Source organism: Carassius gibelio, chromosome B13 (assembly GCF_023724105.1).
Source record: "Carassius gibelio isolate Cgi1373 ecotype wild population from Czech Republic chromosome B13, carGib1.2-hapl.c, whole genome shotgun sequence".
Taxonomy (NCBI): Eukaryota; Metazoa; Chordata; class Actinopteri; order Cypriniformes; family Cyprinidae; genus Carassius; species Carassius gibelio.
In genome coordinates, this window is record NC_068408.1 from 18243132 (window position 1) to 18269841 (window position 26710).

Here is a 26710-nt window from a genome sequence, read left to right on the forward strand (position 1 = left end):
TAACAGAACCCAGAAAAGCAACTTCCTTAGCTTAGTATTATTGGTTGCTAAGCATTAAAGATAAGCAATGTAAGAAAAAAATATCATTATAACTTTATACTGCAATTTGAAGCTAAATATGGTCACAGATTCATGTCTACAGTGCACCGTAGAAGAAGGCAAGTCCGCGCACCCTGTAAATGCTGATAGATCCCCCAGTAGATGCGCAGGCAGTTCTTTTCTTTCTTCATGCCTCTTTTACAGCGGCAGTTATACAAAGGGCTCTGCTTTAGAGCGTCCAACGCAAGCCGGCATTCATCCTTCGCCTCCACTCCAGTCACCATACTGAAGTTGGTCTCCCTCCCCGCCAAGCACTGCCTCATAGTTCGATACTTTGTGCTGCATCCCGGCTCCTTCAAACACAACTCGTTCGCCTTCACACAGTCCAGCCGGTTTGAGCTAGTAAAGTAAGACTCCTCGGCAGATAACAGCACATCTGTGGAGGACGACAGTAGAAATAAGCATATCACGGAAAGGATCGAGTTTTATTGAAATGCCTCAACAAATAGGCTACTCGAGACTGTTACAAAAGACATAAATAAATAAATAAACATTGTATTCGTTAAAATTGCCTACTTATTTTTTTTTTTTTTTTGTAGGCTACATGAAACATTTCTAGAGTTGATATTGTTCAATATGATAAGGATTGAATAAACTTAAGGTGCTTTAAAGATTAGAATACTAACACGAAGATTTAAGCAGACTTAAGGGGAAAGTAAAACAGCTGATCCTCGAAAGCTAAAATATGCCCTAGTTACGAGACAACTGTAACATCATATAGACTAGAATATATTTATATATTGGACAGAATCAAGACTACAATATGACATCTGAGTTTTAATCTTAAATACAAAAATGCGCGTCTGTGTAGGCTATTGCTGTATAATTTTCAAATTAATCACTGAATAGTCTATGAAAAATCGCATTCAAACTCACCCAACAGTGGTAAAACCATGTAAATCGCGGCGAAAATCATTGCGTTTTTTTATCCGTGGGTAAGTTCTTTCAGACACGCAATTTATTGTTTTGGCGATCAAAAGAATAATCCTTTCTCATTCAGGTCCATTGAAACATCGTTGGTCACAATATAGGCTACATCCAGAGTAGGCTATATAAGAAGAAAACGTTCCGTAACCTGGTCCAAAATTGTCACTAGCCTATATGGAATGGTTTCTTGGGTTAAGACTCATAGACAACGCAACAAAAAGAAAATGAGTCGCAAGGCAGCAGAATAAAACTCCAGCTCTCAAGATAGTATGCTCGTGAGACTGAGCGCGCGACAGCACTGTGGCATTCAGTTGCGCTGTAACCCAAACCAAAAACCACACGCGAAGCGCTTCTACGTGCAGTACGACAACAAGACAAAGACGTCCAGTTTTGCCACTCCAAAACTTATAGTGTTTACTGCTCTCTGTTATTGTGTAACTATATATGGGGGTTATGCATGTTGCTTGCTTTCTAATTCTTGTAGGGTAAATCATTTACACGTATTTTCCCGCGTATCAAAGTCTAAATATCCAAATACTTATTCGATAAAATGCTACGAATACTACAAATACATAGATATCAGTGAAAATATAGTTTTGTTTCATGCACGATGATCACATATTGGTGACACCAGCATGAAAACCGTCCCTTGGCAGTAGTAATTTACCAAACAAGCAAAGACATTTTTATCATTAAATAAAAATAAACTTAATAGCCTAATAGCCTACACATAAATAATACAGTTTTATTTAAGAACGTTATAATAGGCTACTTATTTTGCCATGAAACGTTTAAAATTACTTTTTTTTAATGTAATGGCAATATTTGAATAGTATATGTTATGCCTTTCATGGTCAGATAAAGTTTTGGTGCGACCTCTTTCATAGTAGTTTATTGCTGGTGGAGGTCGCCATCTGTCGGTACGTTTGCACATCTTACTAATGAAATGACTAGACCAGTGGTTCTCAACCTTAGCAACTTTAAGGCTATGATTTTGCTATATATATATAAATATAACAGCAACAATAAGGCCTACTTAAAATAAACACTAACTGAAATAAAACATTTATTTGTTAACTGTGATAGTTATTAATAATAACTACTGTAATAGTTGATGCTAAAAAGAAAAAAAAATGAATTTGTCACTGTTGAAATGGTAAAACACTACTTCTCTGTCTCTGAAAAGTGAAAAAGCACACATATTTTGACGTATATTTTACATCCAACAATTGATTCTGGGAAAACTGAAAGTTTGTTTGACAAGATTAAACACTGAATGGAACATTTTTTGGGTTATCAGAGGTGAGTGTAGTTCCTGATTTTTCTCCAAATTAAGAAATCTGACATGTTGAGTCCTGTTCACAGTGACAATGTTTCTACTAAAACAGAGTCTAAGTGTTAACAGATTTCATATTTTTTAATTATTATTTAAATATAATTAGTTTAAAACATTTTTTTTAGTACAGTACATCACTTTCCAGCTGAGTACCAGAATATCCTTGTGTTGAGGACACAGGTGTGTGGATTACATTCTACTTATTCTCTCCTATTAATGCTTTTTACAGTTTAATGGATTCATAGTTAACTATGGTTAAACATAAATCAATTTCCCCTTATCAATGAGATTAACTTTTACATGAGAAAAAAATCGAAACCTTTAACGTTTATCCGTATGTCCATATAGTTAATTAAGGATCAATTACTCTGACCAAATCTATTGACATCTGTTCAATCAAGAGTCATGCTTCTTGTCTGGTTTATGCATTTCTCAATTAACCTGAGTTCATTTCATTCTAATAACCGTAAGTGGAGAACTGGGTCTCTACAGACCACTGGTGACAGGAAGGGTTCAAGATCATTTGAAATATTCCCCTCACCTCATCGCTCTCTCTCTCTCTCTCTCTCTCTCTCTCTCTCTTTCTCAATGGGAATTATCTGAATTGTAATAACTAAATCGATTTGTACCAGGCCTGGCTCCAGCTCTAAGATTTAAGGTGGGCCGGACAGTTGGGGTGGTGAGTTTTGGATGGTTTCTTGGATGTGTAAATAATAACCGTATTGATTTAAGAATTTGATTGTAGAAGAAAAAGTCTGAAAAACACGAAAATCATTTTGCAAATGAATGTCAAAATGATATAGTCACCATCATATTAACTACCACTTTAATGTGCTGCATGGCACCAAATCAAGACCATTCTTTCCAGCAGTGTTTGGGAAACTGGAGAAGGTAAAGAATGACATGACAAATACTGCTGCACCAAATTAAAGTTATTGATTGCTAACTGTGCTTATAAACGCCAAACAATAGGGAGACTGACCTTTTAAATTGCACTTTAAAGTAGGAAGCCAAATGACTGAGCTATCTCATGGGCTTTCAGGTGGTGTGTGTATGTACTGCTCTCCTAGTGGATCATCGCGGGGTAGGCTACTGCAAGGCTATTTATCAGACGCCACTGCCATTGTCAGTATCCACTCTTTCATGCCCTCAATGGGGTAGCACCAGAGCAACTTATATGGTCTGGTCTGAAGTATTATTAATGAGAATAAAGTCACTAGTGACTCCAGGTACCAAGAACGGATTCCTCTTCTTTTGCCATCTGATATGGATTTATTTGCGTTAACATGAATTAAAGTGAATAATGAAGGAGAGAATCGTTGTTGTCGCGCATGCGTTTGCGCACAGTAAACAGGTGGCAAGACCGCGCATGCGCATCGCGTGAGTAGGGAAGCCCAATAGCCCACTCATCTACTACGTTTATTTTGAAACGCTTTCCCCGCGAAACAGCAAATACAAACTAACCTTTCCGGTTTCCCCCCTAATTATTATTGTTGTAATAATAATAATAATAATAATGAGTCTAGACACTCTATTTGAGCACATTTTATTGACAGAGCAGCAGGTTTCAGAAAATATCAAGCAGCTTCATGAAGGTAAACAACAGATCAGTTAACGGTCAATTTGAGATGAGCTCGCGAGTGTTTTTAAACGTGGAAAACAAAACAAAACCTTAAATATAATTATTTCACATTACATATTTCAATAATTCTTACGTTTGTACAAAATTAAGCCTTTGGAAATGTTCGTTATTTCCCTCATTCAGTTAAAGCTGCCATCAAGAGTGTACAGGACAAAATAAACTCCTCACGTGAAAAACTGGAGGTAGCACATCGTGAACTGGATGAGAAGGTATGTATGGTCGGTTACCCAGTGTTTAAAAAGAGACACATAATGACAGATTAGAAAAGATTAATTTCCCTTTTCATTTTTCTTAAGTGTTATGTGAATGTAGCCTATAGGCCTAACGTTTCATCAGATAGAAATATTGCCACACAGCAACGGATGTGCACTGTCATACATCTTAAAGTTTATCTGTGCACAAAGCTGATATGCAGTATTAATATCCTTTGGCGCTGTGAAAAGGAATTCTTTTTCATGATTAAAACACTTCATCTAATGGACAGGATACATTAAAATGGAGTGGATCAATTCAAAGCGGCACTGCAAAATCAATCTCGTTTCTTTCAGATTACATTAGTATTATTGTTGAAAACACTTAAAAAATACAATTAACCTTGCAAACATATGGTATACAGTTAGTTTGATTCCAATGTCAGACGTAGTAAGTCAATGAACGATTAAATCATTTGATTAAAGAGGTCATTGCATGAATACTGAGGTCAATATAGAGACATATGTGACCGGTGTAATCTGCGTTGTGTTTTTTTTCTCAGTAACCAGTCGGACATCAGTTGACGGTTCTTCATTTACTGTTAAACATAACAAGTCTTTTACAGTGTGTTTTTCGCCCTTGTCTTTTCTCTCCCATGCACAGACAGCGCAGAAAGGGGAAGAGGAAATGGTATACAATTTTCATACAAAATTAAACAAGTGACAAAACAACATACCTGTTAAACATAACAAGTCTTTTACAGTGTGTTTTTCGCCCTTGTCTTTTCTGTTAAATGGAGGTCAAGTGCAACACAATTAGCACATGCTTCAAGTGCATCGATTCACAGAAAATGGATTAAATTAAGTGAAAATGCAGAAATAATCAAATATGAATGTAAAATAATATTATATATGATTTAAATAGAGTTTTAAAGTATAAAAGTGATTTTTAAAGCAAAGATGAAATTAGATTGATCAGAGCCAATTAGAAACCCACCTCTCCCATGCACAGACAGCGCAGAAAGGGAAGAGGAGGCGCAAAGACAGGAAATTAAAATCAATTCTTCCGTCAGAAATTTAAAGGGGAAAGTGCACACACAGACATACATATTCAGGTATACATTTTGAACAGTTTTTGTGTAATTCTATAAATGAAATGAACATTAATTTCCATACCCGTTACACTCACCCCCCTAGAATTACACAAAACTCTGAGAAAAACACAAAAAAATCTGTACACTGGTCAAAGAATTACATGGTCCACACTCTAAACAATCAGTGAAGACAGTCAGCAATCAAAAGCTTCCCAAAGAAAGGATAAAAATGTTTTGAAATTGGCCAAATTTCATCACATTCTGTAGACTTCATCAAGGTGCCCATTACACCTCGTACACTTAGACCACATGCTCAATTAAGGCAAGTTTTACTTAGAAAAATCGAGAAACAAAAGCAAGTTGCAAAAACTGCTAATTCAAACATGAATTACTGTTGACCCAGAATCCAAACCTAACAGGGTCTCAAGTTGAACCATGGATTCAATAAGTCTGCGCACAGGTCTGATAACTCTTCCGAACCTGGTAGAGTAATGATCAGCAGTATTTAAACCAGCTACAGGACCTAGCACAACAGGTACACTGTCATAGACAGGATTTTGGGGAGAAGGATCAGCACCAGCACCAGCCACAGTATTGTCATCAGCCACTGGCACAGCAAGATGTGAATTTGGCTCCTGTTGGCAGGGCAACTGAGATTGCACCCATGAAGCAGTGCGGTCATCATCGCATATAGCTACATTGGAGATGTTGGACATTGAGTCTGCTTGTGAGAGATCCTCAGTCTCATTCCGCTCATCATCTGCAGATTCAATCTCAGCAGCGTAGGAACAAGTGTCACTGTGGGTCTGGACAGTTAGACCACCAGAGCATATTGGATCAGACTGCAAAGGGACACTGCAGGTAGGTGTTCCAGCATCCTCTTGACCAGAACTATCCGAGTCCATGTCAGGCAAAGGGAGGAAGTTCACTTGCAAAAGAAGATTGCGATGTACTGTTCGCTCATTACCAGCTCTGTCACGGATCTTATAGACATGTATGGAAGGCTTTGAGGCAATGACAGTGTATACAGATGGCTCCCATCTGTCAGCAAGTTTCCGTTTCCCTCTACAACCCTTGTAAGCCACGAGCACCTGGTCACCAATGGCTAGAGGAAGGCCTTTAACTCTTTTGTTGTACTGGTTGGACTGGTGTTTTTGTTCTTGAACAGAATTCTTCTGCGCCACTGACATAGCAGACTGGAGATCCTTGATGAGCGATTTAACGTACTGGTTGTAGTCACAAACTGACTTATCCCGCAGAACACTCTGGAACATAAGGTCAACTGGCAACCGTGGTACTCTGCCATACATTAAGTAAAATGGGGCAAAACCTGTAGTTTCATGTGCTGTACAGTTGTACACAAACGTCATGGTCTGTACCAACTGCGGCCACTTTTGCTTAGATCTAGGTGGAAGAGACCTCAGCATGTTACCTAATGTTCGGTTGAATCGTTCAGTACCACCGTTCCCCATTGGGTGGTAGGGAGTGGTTCGAGACTTGTCAATGCCAGCCAGTTCGAGAAGCTCAGCTAATAGTTCACTCTCAAAAGAAGCCCCCTGGTCAGAATGGATACGTTGGGGAAATCCATAGACACAGAAGAAGCCGTCCCACAGTTTCTTGGCCACTGTTTTTGCGGTTTGGTCTGGACACGGAAAAGCATGTGCCAGCTTTGTGAAGTGATCCGATATAACTAAAACATCCACAGATTTGTTATGTCGATCCTCAGCAGACCAGAAGTCGATGCAAACAAGCTCCAGTGGGGCTGTGGTTTTGATACTCTCCAAGGTGGCTCTTGCTGCAGGCTCTGGAGTTTTGCTGAAGACACACCTGGTACACTTCTTCACATAGTCACGCACATCATGCTCCATATCAAGCCAGAAAAACCTCTGACGGGCCAAAGACAACGTACGTGGCTGCCCTTGGTGACCAGCTAGGTCGTGAACACCAGAAAGTGCTTGACGTTTCAAGGTTTCGGGCACAACAAACTGAAATCTCTTGTGCCTGATGAGCGGGTCTTTGATAGCTCTGTACAGGATTCCATTGAGCACCGAAAGTTTATCCCACTGCTTCAGAATCCGCAACACATACACATTTTCATTGACACGTTCACGTTTCGATGGTCTGTGCTTTCGGTCAACATAATAACACACTCTTGCAATGACAGGGTCTTTATGTTGATGTTCTCTTAAGTCAGTCAGGGAAAAGGAATGAAACACTTCACCACCGCTGATCAAAGAGTTAAGATGTTCTGTTAATGATGTTGCTCTACATTCAGTTCCTATTTCCCATTCATCACAGGAGGACAGAACCGAGGACACGTCATCCGCAGACAATGATGTATCCAGCCGGACATCAAATGGATCTGACCCTAATGTTTGCGTTTGGCAGGTAAGTCGGAACACTTCTTGCACACTTCCATCCTCAACACTGTGTACTTGCCTCAACAGTTCAGAATAAGGCTCTGACAGAAGCCGCTGACTTACTGGCCTAACAAACGGATCCCTACTGAGTGCATCCGCCACCACGTTGAGTTTCCCAGGAACATATTTGATCTCAAAAGAATATGGAGCAAGTTTCGAGACCCAGCGTTGCTCACATGCATCCAATTTCGGCTTGGTCATAATATATGTAAGCGGATTATTATCAGTCCAGACTGTAAATTCATGGCCTTTAAGCCAGTGACTGAATTTGTCACACACTGCCCACTTAAGAGCCAAGAATTCCAATCTGTGTGCAGGATACTTTTTTTGGCTGCGATTCAAAGCCTTGCTAGCAAACGCTATCGGTCTAGCCTTGTCTTCACCTGCAGGTATCTGAGAGAGTACAGCACCTAAGCCGTCTAAAGAAGCGTCAGTGCAGAGCAGGAATGGACGCTCAAAATCTGGATGAGCCAGCACTACACAATCGACAAGGGCCCGTTTCAGTTCCTCAAAGGCCACTTCACAGTCCGGGGTCCAGTCCTGAGATGTCAACTCCCGAAAAGTGCCTGCTCTTCTACGACCACCAACACCTTTCACTGAACGTTTCAGGCCAGCTGTCAGGTTGAATAAGGGTCTGGCAATACGAGAACAACTTGGAATGAAGGCCTGATAGTACAGGACCATACCGAGAAACGATCTGATTTTTTTCTGTGAAGGTGTGGTTCCATCTTCCTTCATTAGATCCTCTTTTCGAAAAGCAGAGATGACTTTCACTTTCTCTACATCTACTGAAACACCAGTACCATCTATCACATGGCCCAGGAACGTTACGGACTTCCTCAGAAAATGACACTTTTTAGGAGCTAGCTTTAGATTGCTGGATCTCAATCGAGAAAATACGATCTCCAAGCGCCTCAGTGCCTCCTGTTCAGATGGAGCGAAGACCAACAAGTCATCAAGGTAACAGAGAAGACTGGAAAAGTTAAGGTCACCGAAAATACTGAGCATCATGCGCATGAAAGATGCAGGGCTATTGCAAAGGCCCTGAGGGAGACGATTATACTCGTATAACCCCATAGGCGTTGTGAAGGCAGTGTATCGACGGTCAGACTCATGGAGTGGGATGTTGTAAAATCCTGAAGTTAAGTCCATGGTACTGAAAAAGGCATTACCTCCTAAGGCTGCAAGACAGTCAGATTGATGTGGTAAAGGATGGGCGTCCTTGAAAGTTTTAGCATTGAGCCAACGGAAATCGGTACAAACTCTCAAATCACCATCTTTTTTCCAGACCATCACTAAAGGCGATGCGTACTCACTGACAGACTTACTGATTATGCCTTTCTCCTCCATTTCTGACAAAACTTCTCTCAGTTTCTGGTAGTGGGCAGGAGGGATGCGGCGATAAGGAAGACGAAATGGGCGTTCATCATAAAGATGGATCCTGTGCACAAAATCCTTTGCCTCTCCACAATCCAGTTTATCCTTGGAGAAAACATCATGGTAAGATACAATAAGAGCTGCCAGTTTTTTCTTCCACATCTCAGAAACATCACAGCCGTCAATGTCAACATCCTTCAAGCCGTAGTCTTTCAGTGACTGCACTGGATCAGCGGGCAAGGCAGTTTTGAGTGGATCTGAATTGGGAGTGTCAAGATGAGTTCTACTCAATCCCTGCATAACAGTGAGGTCTTCTACACATAGACAGGAAGAAACATCAGCCAGTTTAGAGTTGCGGCGAATTGTCACTGACGTTGGATTCGGATTAAGTATCTTCATTGGCACCCATCGATCACCCCACATTGGTGTTACTACTCTTCCGACAAGAATGCTTTTAGGTGCTGAACGCGCAGTGGTTGGCTCAACAATTACAGTGCTTCCCGGGGAAACAGGGACATTTGCGGGCAATTTCCCCCAAACAAGATACTCACGTCTGGGAAGTAGAGTGACTGCCTGACAGAGTTTCACAGTACCCAGTTTATCAGGCTGCTGAGGGCCAGACCAACGGGAGATGCAGCTCAAAAGCTCTAGGAATTGCTCACACTCAGGATTACCGTTACAGCAGGAAACAAGTTCCCAGTACTTGTCATGAGATTTCATCTTCTGTAGAATGCATTTGATCACGTTGCTTCCAATTATGAACTCGTCTCTTTGTCCAGGCACTACAAGAGTTGGAACAACAAACTTAAATCCATAAACTTCAATCTCCAAGTCGTACATACACTTTGGCTGAATTGTAAGGCCACCACAGCCAACCAGAACCACATTACTTGGAATTGCTTGAGGATGTGAAAGAATACCATCAGCTTGCAGCTTGGACTCACCCTCTTCACTAAGCGTGCAGGACATACTACCAGAATCCAGTAACCCCTTTAATGTGTATTGGCCACAAACTATCACAGGAGCATAAAACAACTCACTCGCCCCATCAACTCTCTGAGACCCCACATATAATACAGTTTTGTCTTCTGGCAATGACTCGCAGCTGTTCATGAAAACATTTTGCACATCTGCTACTTCTGTGAGGGAGATTTTATTACAATTGCCCATGTTACCCCTCTCATCACATGGGCTACTCAGTTTAACTGAGCAGTATCCGAGGATGTTGCTGGGCATGCTGCTTTGGGACAGTCACTCTTAAAGTGGCCAGGACTAAGACAGTGACGACAAAGCCTGTGACGTCTACAGTGTGAGTACGTAGTGTGCTCCTTGGATTTACAGACCCTACATGCAGAAACTAAGTTGGTCTTGAAGCCTGAAGTTTTGTCTGCTTGAGCCTGACTGGGTGAAGTTAAAGAGGCAGTGCACAATGACAGGACTCTATCCATCATGCCAACCATATGTTGGAGACCTGTGTCTGGAGAGAATGGAACAGCATTAGGATTAAGATGACTCACAGCAGGCAGAGACTGGGCTGGCAAAGAAGCAGGCTGCTGAAGAGAACTGGACGCAGAATTGTGACGTGCTGTAACCGTGCACTGGTTGCAAGTTGACAAAGACATGGTGTGCTGTGTCCTTGACGAAAATCTCCTTGAATCCCTCTGATGACTATCCAACCGCTCCTGTACCTCAGCGGCACTCCACTTCTCAGCTGGTTTAAACTGAAAAGACATAGCAAGACTTGGGTCTGGACAATGTGAAATAAACATCATGACAGCTTCTGCAGCGGGATCCTCAACACTCTTATTACGCCTGCGCAAGCACTCATCAGCAACATCTATGGCCTTGTTAAGACGTATCCAGTAATCCATGGGACTTTCATCTGCTCTTGGGACAGTATTATAAAAGTCAGCCATAGGCATATTTGAGTAAGCCAACTCACTGAAGTTGCGTTTCAGTATATCAAACACCGCACTTGGAAGTTCACTGGCATTCAGTTCAGGGCGGCTTCGTAGGGACACCTTAACAACATCTCTCGCTTTTCCAGCCAGTCTGCTCATGATGAGATCAGAAACATCAGTTTGCGGTTTGCATTTCATTCTGGTTAAATAACTGCACATCATATCCTCCCATTCATGGACAGTAAATGAATCACTCTTATCACCCCTGAAGAATGGTGGAGGTGCTGAATCTTGCTGAACTATCACCTTCAGACTAGATACATCAACGCACTCACTGGGGTGCTGAGACTGGCAAGGAAGATTAGGCTGTACTGGGCTGGGCTGGTGCGCAATATTAAGGCTGGCTGAAATACTTTCCCCTATTTTGTGAGCCAAATCTGAAATTATGCTTCCTAATTCCTCTGAAGAAATTACACGTTCAGTATCTGAGCGTGTAATTGGGGTGGAGCTAGCTGTTGGGCCAACAGAAGCGCCGATTGCAGAATCAACTGTGTGCATATAATCCAGACCCACATTAGCCAACGCTCTCCCTCTCCCATAATAACGAGATGTAACTTCAGACATCCTCCTGTTGTGATAAATTTCAGGCCCACCACCCCTGCCCATAGGAAAAGTTAAATTAGATTGTTTAGCAGGGCTGAAATCTTCCTTATCAATATCCTCAAACATGCCTCGAATCAAAATGAAAGCACTAAATTACAAAAAAAAATTAATATGCTTTAAACAGCAAAACCAATTTTTCATACAAGATCCTGGAAATCAGAAATCAATGCAGTTAATTGTCAGTATGAACACAGTTCAAAGAGTAAAGATAGACTTTTCTTGATGGATGTAAAATATATTCTTACTCTTGAGTCCGTCAGACAGAGTTCCACATTTAAAACGCATCAACTGACAATAATTATATTTTCAGATAAAGGATACGATGCTCGAATGTCAATGAATCACCACGAGGTCCTTATCACAGTCTCTCTCGATTAACACACATCAACGAAGAAGAAAAAAAAAGATTCCCGGAGAGGAAAGTCGTGGATGAAACTCTTTAAGTTACCGTTCCTTTAAGACGAGATGTCAAACGCTGTTCATCTCACACAGGTGCGCTCTTTATCCGCGAGCACGGAGCCGCTGCGAGCGATGGCGATGAAGAAGACCGGGAGAGAAGATCGGCGAAGCCGGCGAGCCGTCATGCAACCACGGCGATCTGCGAAGCGCTGATCTGAAGATCCGAAATGGTCACGGGCACCACGTGTGACCGGTGTAATCTGCGTTGTGTTTTTTTTCTCAGTAACCAGTCGGACATCAGTTGACGGTTCTTCATTTACTGTTAAACATAACAAGTCTTTTACAGTGTGTTTTTCGCCCTTGTCTTTTCTCTCCCATGCACAGACAGCGCAGAAAGGGGAAGAGGAAATGGTATACAATTTTCATACAAAATTAAACAAGTGACAAAACAACATACCTGTTAAACATAACAAGTCTTTTACAGTGTGTTTTTCGCCCTTGTCTTTTCTGTTAAATGGAGGTCAAGTGCAACACAATTAGCACATGCTTCAAGTGCATCGATTCACAGAAAATGGATTAAATTAAGTGAAAATGCAGAAATAATCAAATATGAATGTAAAATAATATTATATATGATTTAAATAGAGTTTTAAAGTATAAAAGTGATTTTTAAAGCAAAGATGAAATTAGATTGATCAGAGCCAATTAGAAACCCACCTCTCCCATGCACAGACAGCGCAGAAAGGGAAGAGGAGGCGCAAAGACAGGAAATTAAAATCAATTCTTCCGTCAGAAATTTAAAGGGGAAAGTGCACACACAGACATACATATTCAGGTATACATTTTGAACAGTTTTTGTGTAATTCTATAAATGAAATGAACATTAATTTCCATACCCGTTACACATACTATAGGATTCTGAAAGCAAAAGCTTCCAGATGTGTCCTATTCACATAAACTGATAATCAGTTGATGCAGTGAAGGTAAATATTTGCAATATATGTTTAGAATTTTCACAATTCATAAGTTTTGCATTGTGGCAAGTTTAAAACATTTAGTACAGACTCCTTGAATGACCTCAATGATCCACCTGAGATAGTCACAAACGACGTGTCTAATTTTCTGCGTAATATGTTTGGTTAGACCAATGCTTCCCATGTAATTATGAGACATAATTTGCTTGCATTCTTTGAAGCCCAGGTAGAGAATAATTACCTGGAGGATCCTTGATGTCTTTCACACTTGACTGAGCTAGTAAAAGAAGAGAAGCTTGGACTTGAATTCAAAGCGCAGTACCATGCCAATTACAAAGTGACCTACAAACAAAATGACATTAAATGCTTGTTTTCACTCAGTATCCTGTTAATCTTGAGTACCTATAGAGTAGTACTGCATCCTTCATAACTCCAAAAAGTCTTTAGTTTTATTCTATTCATAAGAGAAAGATAGTCTGTACCGATTTTTCCCGGAAAAACACGACCGGATGCAGGCGTGACGTGTGGGAGGAGCTAAAGAATCACGAGCGCCAGTAGGCTTTTGCGTTGAGAGCGCTTGGAAGCTGTGACACCGTGAGGACAAAACCAACCAAAACAAACCATGGCTAACAGTCAGATTCAGCTTATATTTAGGATCCAGAGTCAGATCCAGAGGCTGAAATTTAACAAGAGCAGCATCAGCAACAATGTCTCTATGTGGTATATACTGAAACTGTATATATTTGCTTAGCGGTTTTGGAAAATGACTAAGTTCCACTTTGTCGTCTTTTTATTTTATTTTTATTTTTTAAGATGTACATGTGTAAAGTGCAGTTTGATGACAATATCGCATGTTGTTTACTTGATGTGCTTACGCTCCGATAGCTAAGTTAACAACACAGAGATATTTGAAGCAGTTTTACTCACCGCCTGCGGTTCCAACACACGATCGTGACCCTTTTTCGTTGGGACTGCATTATCCTTAAGAAATAAACAATACGCAAATCCGTCGTCAAACTGGACCTTGTTTGTAAAACAAGCATCTTCGAAATGCAGGGGAACAAACACAAACACTTGCACAACTCTGTTGATGCTCTGTAAAAATAAACTCCATCCACTGGTCCCTTAATGCTGTTTCTCTTTTGGTAATCTGTGCAGGGTTGTCTTGCCCTGGCAACCAAAAACACACTCCTTTTGTGACATTTCGCGACGCTCTCGCTCTGATCAGTGAAGTCTGTTGTGCTCTGAGTGCTCTGCTATACGGGAGCGCGCGCTCTTCCGACAGACGTGCCCTCAGGACCCATATAAGGAAATTCCGCTCCATCTTACGTCACACAGAGCCATACTCGAAAAAAACTTTCCGAAACTTGTGACAAACCGGAAGGAGTATTTTTGGAACAGAAATACTCCTTCAAACGTACAACTTAAGTTTTGAAACTTTGTCCATGTTTAGCATGGGAATCCAACTCTTTAACAGTGTAAAAAAACTCAGTATGCATGAAATAGCATTTCATCCCCCCTTTAAGCTTACCTTAACCATCAGCACTGAAGCCACTGATCTGGCAGATGAGCAACAAGCTGTGCTGCCGCATGTGTCTTTGTGCAGCTAGTTAGAAAACGCCACTGCTGTGAATGCAAAGTTTATTTTGTGGGATGCTTCATTTGGGGGACTATCTGACACAAGACACTGATCAAATTCATGATTAATTTGTGATCCTAGTCTCAGCTCCTGGCTGAAACCAAACTGCAGTTTGTATTGATGACAAAGCGACAAGATCAGCTGGAAAGGCAGAAAGAGGAACTCCTTGGACTGCAGAGAGATCTCAAAGAAAACCTGGTACATTCAACCTTCCACAATGGAGTTATATTCCTTCTTTTTTTGGAAAGACCATTGTCTCTTTATTACACACTTCATTAAAACACAACAATGTTAAGTCTGAAACAATATTACTAGGATTATGAAATAGTTCATGAGGACTGATAAAGAAAGTTTACAGACACAGCATTATCCATCATCCACTACAATGCATATGCTGAAGTGTTAAAATAATGCTTTTGTACTATTTGTAATCTGCATAATAGCCTTTTCATTATTTTAAAATTCAGGACAGACTGAAAAGAGAATCATGTGAAGAAAGAGAGAAATTCTTGAAGGACATGATAACTTTCAACAATGAATTCAACCTAATCAGCAACAGAAATGCTGTTTTTCACACCCAAACCCTATCTAAAATCCAGAGCTTAGAGCTTGAAGCTCAAACTCTACACAAAGGTGAACGTTTCTTTTATTTATTTTTTTGAAAGTATTTAAGGCACTGCACATCAGTGCTTAACAAACAAGCAACTGTATATAAGACAGATCTGACCTAAATTAATCTAGTAGTTGCTGGGAATTAATGGTTTACAGTCACAGCTGAAAAACATAATATAGGCTTGCACATAAGTTTTATTGTCAGGCAATTATCCATCATTATGTATAGTACTGTTCAAAAAATGTATGGTTGGCAGGATTTTTAAGTCTCAGGATACAATACTTTTTTTGGAAAAAAAACAAACAAACTATAAACTCATAAACAATTTTAGGAGCTGTTTCGATTTTGATAATATTTTAAAATGTAAAACTAGATTTACAGCAGCCATCACTCCAGTTTTCAGTGTCACATGATCCTTTAGAAATCATTGTAATATGCTGAATTGGTGCTAAAGAAAGAAAGTTGCGGGAATGTTGAAACAGTTTTCCTGCTAAATATTTCTGTGAAAATTGCTATGCATTTTTTCTCTCACAATTCTCTGATTAATAAAAAATTCTAAAGTATAGTCAATAGTCAATAGCTATCATTATGTAAATAATTCACCCCCAAAAATTTGGAAACTATTTGAACCAAGATTAACAAGCACTGAAAAACTACCTAGCCTTTGTTGACACACTGAAATGTGTCATTCAGCTTGCAGAAAATGCACGGTTGTTTCTCAGGTTTAGATAAAAAACATATACGAAAGTATAAAGATGGTGAAAAAGCTTTGTATTCAGAAGGCATCCACAAAGTTATCATCGAAGTGGTTCTTGTTCTTCAAAGACCTGTTTGTTGTAGCTTTAACCACCTGCCAGCAGGTTACTTAAGTTGTCACCTTTGCTGTTCCTCAGAGATGGACTTGCTGAAGCAAAAGAACACTTTGCTAAGCTCCATGAAAGAAGAGAAAAGGTCACTAGAAGCTGAGCTCCAGGAAATACAATCACAGCTTACAGGTAAAACAGGGCTCTGCTCACTTAAGAACTTCCTCTGATAAAGGTTAGAAATATTAAAGTGTCTAAATAAACCTCTCATCCCTTCAGTTTTCTGTTCATCTGCAGATACAGAGAGAAATCTGAAGGAAGCAGTAGCTCTGACAGAGAGTTTGAAGACAGAGAGGCTCATGGTCCGTCAGAAACCCTTGACAGACAGCACCTGTATTAGGCAAGAGAGTTCTCACCTATCGTAATGTTAGTGTGATAGCATGATCCATAAGGAGCGTGAGTAAAGATTGCTGAATTTCCCTTCATCAATCTCTCCATCTCCCTCCTCCTTTCACTTCACCATGTGTAAATAATACAGCATTAGGTCCATTCTATTAATTAGGTCTTTGATATGTTGCTTACTATGTCCGGTCCAGAGCTGTTAAACACAACTCCTTCAGATCAGCGCCCCACTAAGAAGAGATGATTGAAAGGGGATCGATAGCTAGTCTGTCTCAGGAAGAAAGTTCCTCCACTGGGTTGCGTAAATCATATGTGGGGGTAGTGTGTGGAGCGTAGCACAAATCTTCCTCATTAATAGGACAGGCTGTATAAGCTCACAGGATGTGCTGAGGATGAGGCTTTTGGGACAGCGCTGCTAAGCTCAGGATGTGTTCATTCCTCTCCTATGTAGTCATGAATCACACTTAAACACATACCCCCATCGTGCATAGGGCAGTTTTTCCAACTATTGATCTTCTGCCATGGAACACATGGCAGTTGAAATTAACATTGTCTAAGTTATGAGAGACTTCACATCCCAAACTTTACTACATGGCAACGTTTTAGATTTATTTTGCTAATGTGAAGATGCTTCTGGTTTTAAATGGATTATGACTCTGAATAAGATTTGTTTTAATTTAACAACCAGACCTCCACGTTGATTTCCAGTAGTATTTAGTGAGCTTATTCACATTCCTTATCTGGAAGTCACACCAAATAAATAAAAACATTTGGTTGTTGTAGTTGTTTTTTGTGTTAATGCAAATGTAAACAGCATAATTGTTCCAAACTTTATCAGTAAATGCTAAAATCACTTTTAAAATGTGCACTCAAATAAAACATTATTTTATGTTGATTTGCTTTAATTGATTACATCCTGGAAACACATTAAGCTGGAACAAGAACCATCTAATTTTAAAGATATTTTCTTATTCTTCTTCTAATGACAGTACGCTGTGACTTTCTTTTTTCAAAGCAATTTTGAAATCTAAAGTTGCTCATTTAATTATGTTTTTATATGAAAAGTTAAGTATCAGCACAGTATATATTCAGTTTTCATTAGTCATTTAAGTCATTTCTTAACTGTACAAACAGAATTGAGGATTTCCTAGGCTGTGGTGTGTGGATATATTTTGTCCTTAAGGCTTGTTTTTCTCTTAAGGTTGTAGATTTAACCTGATAAAATAAGATTCTATATCATTCATATAATTTTTTGTGGTTATATTCTGTACTCCGTGAATGTGTGCTTATTCAGTGTCTGCTTTTCTTGTAGTATACTAAGGATTTAACTGTGCTCGCTTTAGCAGAGACACCCCTCAGGCTCTGCTGAAAATATATGCAAATTTCCTGCAATCATTTCCCTGAATTTGAATTGATGTATGAATATATGAATCATTTATATTGATCTATCTAACTTTCTATAACTAACTAGTATTTAGACTGATATTAACTGCAAATAAGCATTTAGAAACTAATTTCTAACAAATTTGTATTAAATAACTTTCAGAAAGTACACATTACAGTAATAGTTCTCTGCGCAACACAATCAAAGAAATGAACAAAAATGCTAGATTTTTTATTACTATTTCACATCGTTCACTAAGTAAATCTTTATCTTCTTTTTAGTTCTCTTAAAATTATGGAGTGTAAATTTGAATGATTTGAACAAGATTTTTTTTGACTATTTGAAAAGATATGATGAATGCATTTGTCATTTTAAGCTTGTATGGTTTTCTTTGAGCCTCATGATTGGTTAACCATTACCTGTTCTCTTGCATGTGCCTGTGTGTGCCATTCAGACTCAAGAAAGAGCTGGAGTTATATAAAGAAGAAGAGCTTGAGCTTCTGCGAGAGACCCTCAGCTCTGAGATTCACTCCATGCAACTGGTAACTATGTTTTTTCAAACACAATGAAATTAAAAATTTTCTTTCTCATTGACACTACTACTACAATCTACTTATACCTAAAGCTAAGGCACTGAAGAAGTATTTTAAACAGTTTAGTCTGAAAAATAGACTGCTATTGAGCGTTTTAGGCACATGCTAATAGGAATGTGTTTTGTATCATATACACAATGAAGAAAACTTTTTTTCTTTGCAGAAGTTATCACAGAAGGGCATATTTTGTTGAGAGTGCTTCAGTGAGACTTCAGCGTGTGCTTCAAACACCCTCTGTGTTTTGTAGGCTTTTAAATGGTTTTATTCAGTTGGTCATATACTTCATGTAGAGTTTAAACAATATTGTAACAATTATAGATTAGATATTGCTTATTTGTACTATTAAAAAAGTTTAACTAAACATGCTCTTTCTAGAGTAGAAATGTTCTTCTTATTAGATGCCTGTCTTCATCTCACGCAAGACATTGATTCTGTGTTAAAACAGTCACACTGCAGTTTTATCTAAAATGTTGATAATACTGACATCTAGTGGTTTTGTTGCAACAATTCATCCCCATAGAGAACATTTGAATTAGTTTTTATCTATGCTTGCAAATAGACTAAATTGCATTCATCTAATTTCCAAAAATAGGTTGCTTCTTGGTTATTAAATATGTCATTAAACATTTTGGACACAAATGGAAATTGACTATTTTTGCTGTCTAAAGAAAATCACTCATGATTTCTCAGCATGGTGGAATGTTGCACGTCTAGCAATCATGTTTAAAATGAACAGGGACAGATTCATTGACCTCAGGCTATGATTGTTAAAATTGGACTGGTGCACATCTGCTATTAAGATGATCTGTCTGATTCTTGTCTCCTCCTAAGACCCCAATGGGAAGATTATTGCAGCCACGGAAATTAAATCCTCTGAACCCTATTAATAATAGGCTGCTTTATTTTCACATTGTCTGAGCATATTTAATTGTATACTGTAAAATTGCTTAGATTTTTTTAAATCTACCCACAGCATTTAGAACTGCTAATACTTAGAATAAAAAATACAAATAAAGAGGTCTAAATAAATAAACTATTAAATTATGATTTACCTTTGTCATTTAAAGGGAATTTCTGTACTGGGCCTTGTCATTATGAAGAATCATTAGTTGTTATATCATGTAGGGTAATTCCTTAAGTGTGAAATGTTCCATAGTTTTCATTTTATTAACATATTTGCACTTACATGACTCAAGTCAAAAATTATTAGTAAAATGAGCTTTGCACAGAATATGTCAGCTCTGAACAATTTTTAGATCTCTTTAATTCTTGTTTTAGCCACAGAGAAGGCCGGAAGACTCTGTTGATAGTGTAATGCCTGCCTTAACCAACTCTGATGTAAAGATATCTGTGATGTTCCTCGTTAGTTGTTCATCACTCTTTAGTTTCTGACAGTCCTGGCCCACAGGGAAGTATGCAGAGGGGGCTCCTGACACTGCAGTGTGGGACTCTGCAGAGAGAAGTTAATGGGAGATGTAAAAACATCTCATTCAGAACACCTTAGGATGCAGTACTGTAGTATTCAGGATTTACATTAGAGAATGGTACCAGTAAAACTGAGAGATTTCTTCGTAATATAGTCAAATGTAAACAAACGTGCATGTGTAATGTTTTCAGAACTTACTGTCGCATATAGCCAGCCTGTTGCCACCAATAAACTGTGTTGTCCACTTGTCTTTTGTGGCAGAACTGCATTCCTCAAACAGCCTTGATCTTCTTAAAAAAGTGAAATCATAACCCTGTTTGCAAGGAAAGATTAAATACAGAAGAATAAATGTTTTGTTTTTAGGATAGTGGTGTATACCCTATAGGACTGGCATGGATTCTATTTAAGCTTGTTGTCGATATTTTGGGTTGTCCACTGGGAGGTGCTTATGAATCAGTGGGTTCTGTCTGTTGAAGTCCGTTAGGGTGGAACTTGCACTCTTGCAACCTGTCACAGCGGCCACACTTTTGCGCTTCATTGCTTGGGTATGTCATTTGCATCAAGTGTTCAAGTGAACACGTTTGTAGCACGTTTTGATTAGGTTTATTTATACATTTGGGTTTTAACAAATTTTCACATTAAACAAAATTCAAATAAAATGTTATTCAGTAGTTATAAATACTACTGAACAAATGTTATTCCCTATAAAAGTAAAGAAAAAAAACAGTTGCAAACATTTTACAAAACTGTATATACTGTTTACACGTTCTTAAATCAAGATACATTTACTACAGATGCAAAATGAAGTATGAAGATAAGAAAAGTATTGTTTTCTGAAACGTTTATCAAAGGGACTTTGTGATTAGTGTGATTACTTTGTGATTACTTTAGTCAGAAAAAAATAAATTGATTAACAGGGAAATGATATTATTTGTTGACTCCATTGGCAGATATTTATTTTCATTTCTTTCATTTTTTTTTTTTTTTGCAGTGAGTGCAAAATTTAACATAGCTTTATGAATTTACGAATTTCTGCTTTGATTTAAGACCTTTTTAATACTTGCAGAAACCCTAAACTCAGAAATGTAATTTATACTTTAAATTGAAAAGCTGATGCAAGTAATGCTTAAACTAAAATAATAATAATAATTTAATGTAAATTGTAAGCATACATTTTCATTTTTATGTTGTCTTTTTATAAAAAAAAAAAGCAAAAATTAAATGTGTTATTATTGCAATGAAAATAATGTACAATATAGTACCGCATTGCACATAGGTTTACAGTAGGCCTTGTGCTTCACAGATATACACAGCAGGCCTCCATCCTCTGGCACAGCTGGAGATGAACAGTTTGCTGGCAGTAACCTTCGTAACTCTGTGAAGAGAGGATCTGTTGATTAATTCACTGACATAAATTTTATCTGTATAATTTTCTGTCTCTCAACTATGGGCCCTATAATACATCCGGCGCAATGTGACGCAAGGCACAGCACAAGTGTGTTTGCTAGTTTCAGTTTGATTTACCCATCCAGTGCCACGTCGTTTAATTAGCAAATGCATTTGGGCCCATTTCTGCGCCCATGGGCGTGCTGGTCTAAAAAAGAGGTGTGTTTATCAGACGAATTGCCGGCACAATGCTATCTTAAGGAGCTGAAAATAGACTGCGCCATAGACCAGATCAAACCTGGTCTAAAGTCTGGCGCAATGTTTTTTCTTTGTTATTTAAAGAGCGTGTTAGTATAAGTGGGTCCAGAACGCGTGTACACGCTGCTTATTAAACACAGGGATGCACAGCAGCAAACAAACATGCCAAATATAAAAAATGTAAGGATTGCAATGCACACAATGCACCTGCGCCGTGCGCTTTACACTTTGTGTTTAGATCGTTCAAATAGGGCCCTATATTTAAATGTAATCGCATAAGGTACATATCTGATACCAGTGCGTGCCATGCTATGTTTGCAACTGAAAACGTCGTATGAGATGATATTACACTGTATTGAAGTTTTGGGGAAAAAAACAGCCTATATGCTATTGAGGAAAACATTAATAAGTAACATTACATATATGCTATTGAGTAAAACATTGTAGGATAATATGATAGTATGTTGTTTAGAATCTTTTTCGCAGGGGGTTATTAAATTACCTTCATTTTGTTGCCTCTGGATGATTTCACTCAGTGTTTGTAGTTGGTTAAAAATGTTTGCATTTTGGTATGTTGTCCATGTAATAGATAGCATTTCAAGGCAATTTTTCAAATCCTAAAAAAGAGAGTTTTATATAAAAATCTCATTTTACTTTTATACGTACATGCAATAGTCAACAACAATTTTATTACAATTACATTTTGTATGTAAGTAGATAGTTTGAGTCTGCATTATACTGTAGCTGTAGATAATCAATCTATACCTGAAGCTGTTGGTCAATCTGCTCATAAGTAAATTCAGAGGAAGAACAGGAAGAATTATTTCCATGAGCTGTTGTCAATAGAAATGCTGTAGAAAATCACAAAGACATCTCCACTAAAAATCTTTATAGAGATATAATAATCAAATCATTTAAGATTTAGAATGTATGATGTGAAGTGATCTAAACAATGCTTACCAAAGAGTAAGTAAAGCATCTTCCGTGTTCTGCTCGTTGTACATTTCATGTTGTTAATTCTGTTGCAAAAGACTCATGTGTCATGCTTCTAAATCTTTCTGTTTGGGAAAATGTATTGCATCACAGGTTAATGTGCACTCAATGTTGACCAAATTTCAACACACCTGCAATGAAAATGCAGAATTTCTAATGTTTTGAAAGAGTTTGTGTTTAGTTCATATCTTTATTTTATTTTCTGTCATGACAATCAGAAATGGACAATGTGCTTAATGTTTTCACTGTGACTCAGTGACAGACAATTTGCCACTATATAATAAGTTGACTTGACTTAGAAAAAGTGAGGAAACTGACTGCCTTAAAATTCCTAAGTAAAGTAGTGTGTTAATGTTTGGTTTGAATAACTTAAAACAGTTTGTACAGAAAATGTGTTAACCCTCTGGAGTCTAAGGGTATTTTTGGGGCCTGGAGAAGTTTTGTCATGCCCTGATATTTGTGCTTTTTTTCAGTTTCTTATAAATATCTAAATGGGTAAAGTCTAATCTCACTGTAATCAGCACAATCTGGGCTATAATAATATTTGAAATGCATGCATGTACATAATTGTGTTTTTGAGAAAAAAATGTTATGCGTGGTTAGTGAAAAAACAAAAATGTTAAATCACTTGAATAAGGCCATAAAACACATACAGAACAATGGTTCCTGGGATTTTTGAGAACTGGAGCTTGTAGCCTAGAAATTTTTTACTCACTTACAGAAAACAATATATTGATTTAAATTTTCTAAGACACTTTTTGTTGGTAAAAGTCATATGCGAGTAGGCGTCAACTACCATGAATATCGTTGTGATTTACACCTGAGAAGACGAAGGCCTACAGTACTGTTCACTTAAAATAATTAGTTCTTATTAGTGTTCACATTACTTAGAAAATATTAAGAAACCGATTGCCTTAAAATTAGCAAGCAAGCTAAACTAAAAACATCAAGTAAAGACAAAAAGCAACAACCTATATAAAATAAACTCTATAAAGGATCATGACTGTTTGTCAATCTTTGAGCTGAAACTAACAATCAACATACATTTATGAGAAAATTTAATAGTGACAATAAAATAAAAAAAGGTTTTCACATTATTACATTGTTTTAGGAGTAGAAAAATATTTTTGACTAAGGTTCAACAATGTATAACTTCAATTAAAAAAAAAAAAAAATGTTTTTACTAACACAAGCTTAAAGGGATATTTTACCCAAAATTTTAAATTTACTCTCCTTTGTCATTCCAAACCCCAAAAATGTAACTTTGTCTTTGAAAGACTACTTTTAAGGTAACCTTAGAGACTTCTGTTCCTTCACTGAAAATCCAGGGAACCAAATTTCTTCAGATTTTAATTGAGTGGATATGATTTGTTTAAATACACCTTAATGGCCTTTTAAATAACGTTTTTATTAACAAGATTCGGGAGGAGCGCATCAGATACTTAGCCTAATCGACACAGGTGGACCACAATCAAGTAATCAATCCCATAGTATAAATATCACTGACTTACCTCCATCCATTGACGGTTTATTTTATTGACAGCAGTAGTGCCGACTACATGAACTAGCAGTTTTAAATATAGTATTTTATATTTAATGCCAATTTATCATTACGTCCGAAAGTATATTTTTAGATTATTGGTGATTCCATAGGCTCTTTTCGTGCACCTGCATGGTTAAAATGGCAAATAGTAAGCTCAAACAAGAATAAAGAATCTTTCTCTTACTCCACCCATGCACGATTACATCGTCGATATGTACCATCGATCTCACGTGCTGACAATATGAAGATTCGACAACAACCACATCGCTGATTCATGGCACCTATTCGGGGTACACTGGCACAGGAAATTCAATTTATTTTTGCACACTTAATTTTGAATACAATGACTGCACCAGGATTTTTCTGACTCGTTATCGGAAGCAGCTCATTGGATTTGCTAAACAATTATTCAAGTAAGCCTCACAGCGTCTACCCTCGTAGACAACCAAATCATCCTTAGTATCGAACTCCTTGTTAAGCGCTGCAAGAGTGCTCCCGGTTGAGCCAACCTTCGCCTTCTCCGTTCAACTATCAGCTAAGCTTACTCGTATGACATTGCGAGTATTAAACTCCTGTGAGATGCTTTCTCGCTTAAGCAATCTTGGACTTTCCATCCGACCACCAGCGAAACTTACCCGATTAATGCCCGATTAATAAAACAATCTCAATTTTCCCTCCCTGATGGCTGGAGAGACTACCCATCCGGTGTCACAAATTTAATAAATAAATAAAAAAAAAAACACTGGATCCCAGCCATAGCCTCCCGGCCAGGTAACCTTGCCTTTTCTATCCTATGGCCGGCAAGGCTTCTCTCTTCGATGCCAGGAGCTCGAGCTCCCATCGGATGCTGACAAAAGCCTCCCGGCCAGACAACCTCACCTTTTCCATTCTGCGGCCAGCAAGGCTTACCCGTTCGTTGCCAGGAGCTCACACTCCCTTTGGACGTAGGTGAAAGCCCCCGGCTACCCTTTTCGCCATTCTGTCTTACGTACGGTTAGGTTTACCCATCCAATGGATGGAGTCGGGGCTCCCATTGGATGTAGGTGAGAGCCTCCTGGCTAGACAACCTTACCTTTTCCGTCTTTTGGCCGCGAGGCTTAACCGTTTGATTCCGGGAGCTAAGCTCCTGTCGGACGAATGTAAAAGCCTGCCGGCTAGACAACCTTTTCCGTCCTTCAGCCAGAGAGATTTACCCGTTCGATTCCTGGAGCTAAGCTCCTATCGGACGTCGGTTAGAGCCTCCCAGCTAGACAACTGACCTTTTCTATCCTTGGCCAGCGAAGCTTACCCGTCGGTAAGAGTCTCTCGGCCACGCAACTTACCTTTCAATTTGACGGTAGGCGAGGCTTAACTGTCCGAGTCTCAACCTCTCGTCAAATCCTGCAAAAAAAAAAACAAATATAAAAAACTCTCAGCTACCCTCACATCTTTTAACCCCACCTGGCGAGGCTTACCCACTCAATGTTCTGAGTTTAATGCCCCATCGGATGCCGCGAGAGTCCTCCCAGTCGGGTTTTCCTTTCCACTCTCCCTGTTCGGCGAGGCTTACCCGTATGATGCGTGCGCTCCCTTCAGACGTCTGGCGAGAGTTCTCCCGGTCGGGCCTATGCTTGCCGACCGCAAGTGAGTCTCATCCATCCGATGCCGTGAGTCGGGGTCTCCCTTCGGATGTCGCCAGAATCCTCCTTGTTGGCCAGCCCAAAGCTTTTTATCTGCCAAACCGAGAGGACCCAGACGTCCGTCATCCTGAGTCTCAATTAGGCATTAGGCCCTTTGCTCACTCAATAGCAGGGGCTATCAGCCAGTAGGGCCCGTACGCCGACACCGTGACCTATTCCGGTCGAGGCAACTCGTGTCCTCCCGGTCGGGCACCACAACCACGCTGCCTGTCCTCATTGGCCGGTTGGGCTCACCGTTCCAACGCCACAAGCTCCCGTTGAGCATCGGCTCGAGATTTGTGTCCAATGGAAAGAAAGACTCAACATTGAAGAATAAAGGCTTCTTCTCTGACAGGAAGGCCACGAAGAACTGCTGTGCTCTGGAAAGAGAGTTAAAACAGAATTAAATGTCAAATTAGTCTGAATAAATGTATTTTAAAAATGCAATGATAGTGCTCTGAAAAACAAGTTAAAGTTAAAACAGAGAATGAAATATCAAAGTAGTTAATATATTAGTTAATATGACAGTAAAACAGTTTAGTTTAAGAAATAAGCATTGAAGCTTAACACATATTTAACATGCTCAAGAATTTCATAATGCTTCAAAAGAAGAGCTCTCTTTTCGCAAAATAAATAAATAAAAAATCCAATATTTATATTTCCTTTGCATGACTCATTTCACTTTAATTCTTCAATTAAAGGAAACAATATTAACATACTAAATTCTTAATATATTCTTACAATACATCTTTTTATTTACAAATCATTGTGTGGAGTTCGAGCATTTAATGTTAAGTAATCCTAAATTAAAATATATAGATTATAACAACACATTCAAAAAAACATTACATATATCATATATCATTCTCCCAAAAAAAAGTTTAGGGAGGAGATGTAAAGCAAGTATTTTGAGAACCCTTCCATGAATCTGAAAATTTAGGTCAGAACAGCTTTACAAACGATTTAAACAAAAAATGATTTGCTCATGT

General features: G+C 38.7%; 3 protein-coding genes across 5 annotated transcripts in view; 1 reads left to right on the forward strand and 2 right to left on the reverse strand.

Annotated features, from left to right (window-relative positions):
• Window positions 1-1414, reverse strand: part of gfra1a (gdnf family receptor alpha 1a) — an 88305-nt gene extending 86891 nt beyond the window's left edge. For both annotated transcript variants that reach the window (XM_052573023.1, XM_052573022.1), the window contains exons 1-2: window positions 976-1414; window positions 173-475 (exon numbers count right to left, since the gene is read on the reverse strand). In XM_052573023.1, coding sequence (XP_052428983.1) covers window positions 173-475; window positions 976-1015 — 343 coding nt within the window. In that variant the 5' untranslated portion in view covers window positions 1016-1414. The remainder of the gene's footprint in view (window positions 1-172; window positions 476-975) is intronic.
• Window positions 1415-3738: 2324 nt separating this feature from the next.
• ccdc172 (coiled-coil domain containing 172) lies at window positions 3739-19076 on the forward strand. Of its 2 annotated transcripts, XM_052573285.1 has the most exons (9): window positions 3739-3957; window positions 4128-4213; window positions 7588-7677; window positions 14744-14860; window positions 15130-15295; window positions 16169-16270; window positions 16376-16478; window positions 18319-18406; window positions 18621-19076. In XM_052573285.1, the coding sequence occupies exons 1-9, from the start codon at window positions 3879-3881 to the stop codon at window positions 18648-18650; spliced, it is 861 nt and encodes a 286-aa protein (XP_052429245.1). In that variant the 5' UTR covers window positions 3739-3878; the 3' UTR covers window positions 18651-19076. The 2 variants fall into 2 exon arrangements, with proteins under 2 accessions (XP_052429245.1, XP_052429246.1); XM_052573286.1 differs by lacking the exon at window positions 7588-7677 and having other exon boundaries at window positions 3741-3957.
• A 522-nt stretch (window positions 19077-19598) lies between these two features.
• On the reverse strand, window positions 19599-23379 carry si:ch1073-126c3.2 (uncharacterized protein LOC555816 homolog). Its single transcript, XM_052573287.1, has 6 exons — window positions 22488-23379; window positions 22293-22378; window positions 22030-22144; window positions 21146-21258; window positions 20082-20196; window positions 19599-19907 (listed from the first exon to the last, which is right to left on the reverse strand). Exons 1-6 carry the CDS (start codon window positions 22534-22536, stop codon window positions 19732-19734), a joined length of 654 nt encoding a protein of 217 aa, XP_052429247.1. The 5' UTR covers window positions 22537-23379; the 3' UTR covers window positions 19599-19731.
• Between the last annotated feature and the right edge of the window lie 3331 nt (window positions 23380-26710).

Coding starts and splice junctions, on each gene's coding strand:
- ccdc172 (XM_052573285.1), top strand. CDS start 3,879: ATGAGTCTAGACACTCTATTTGAGCACATTTTATTGACAGAGCAGCAG. Junction 7,678..14,743: donor CTAATGTTTGCGTTTGGCAG/GTAAGTCGGAAC, acceptor TTGTGATCCTAG/TCTCAGCTCCTGGCTGAAAC. Junction 14,861..15,129: donor GAGATCTCAAAGAAAACCTG/GTACATTCAACC, acceptor TTTAAAATTCAG/GACAGACTGAAAAGAGAATC.
- si:ch1073-126c3.2 (XM_052573287.1), bottom strand. CDS start 22,536: ATGAAATGTACAACGAGCAGAACACGGAAGATGCTTTACTTACTCTTT. Junction 22,379..22,487: donor GATGCTTTACTTACTCTTTG/GTAAGCATTGTT, acceptor GATTTTCTACAG/CATTTCTATTGACAACAGCT. Junction 22,145..22,292: donor AGATTGACCAACAGCTTCAG/GTATAGATTGAT, acceptor TCTCTTTTTTAG/GATTTGAAAAATTGCCTTGA.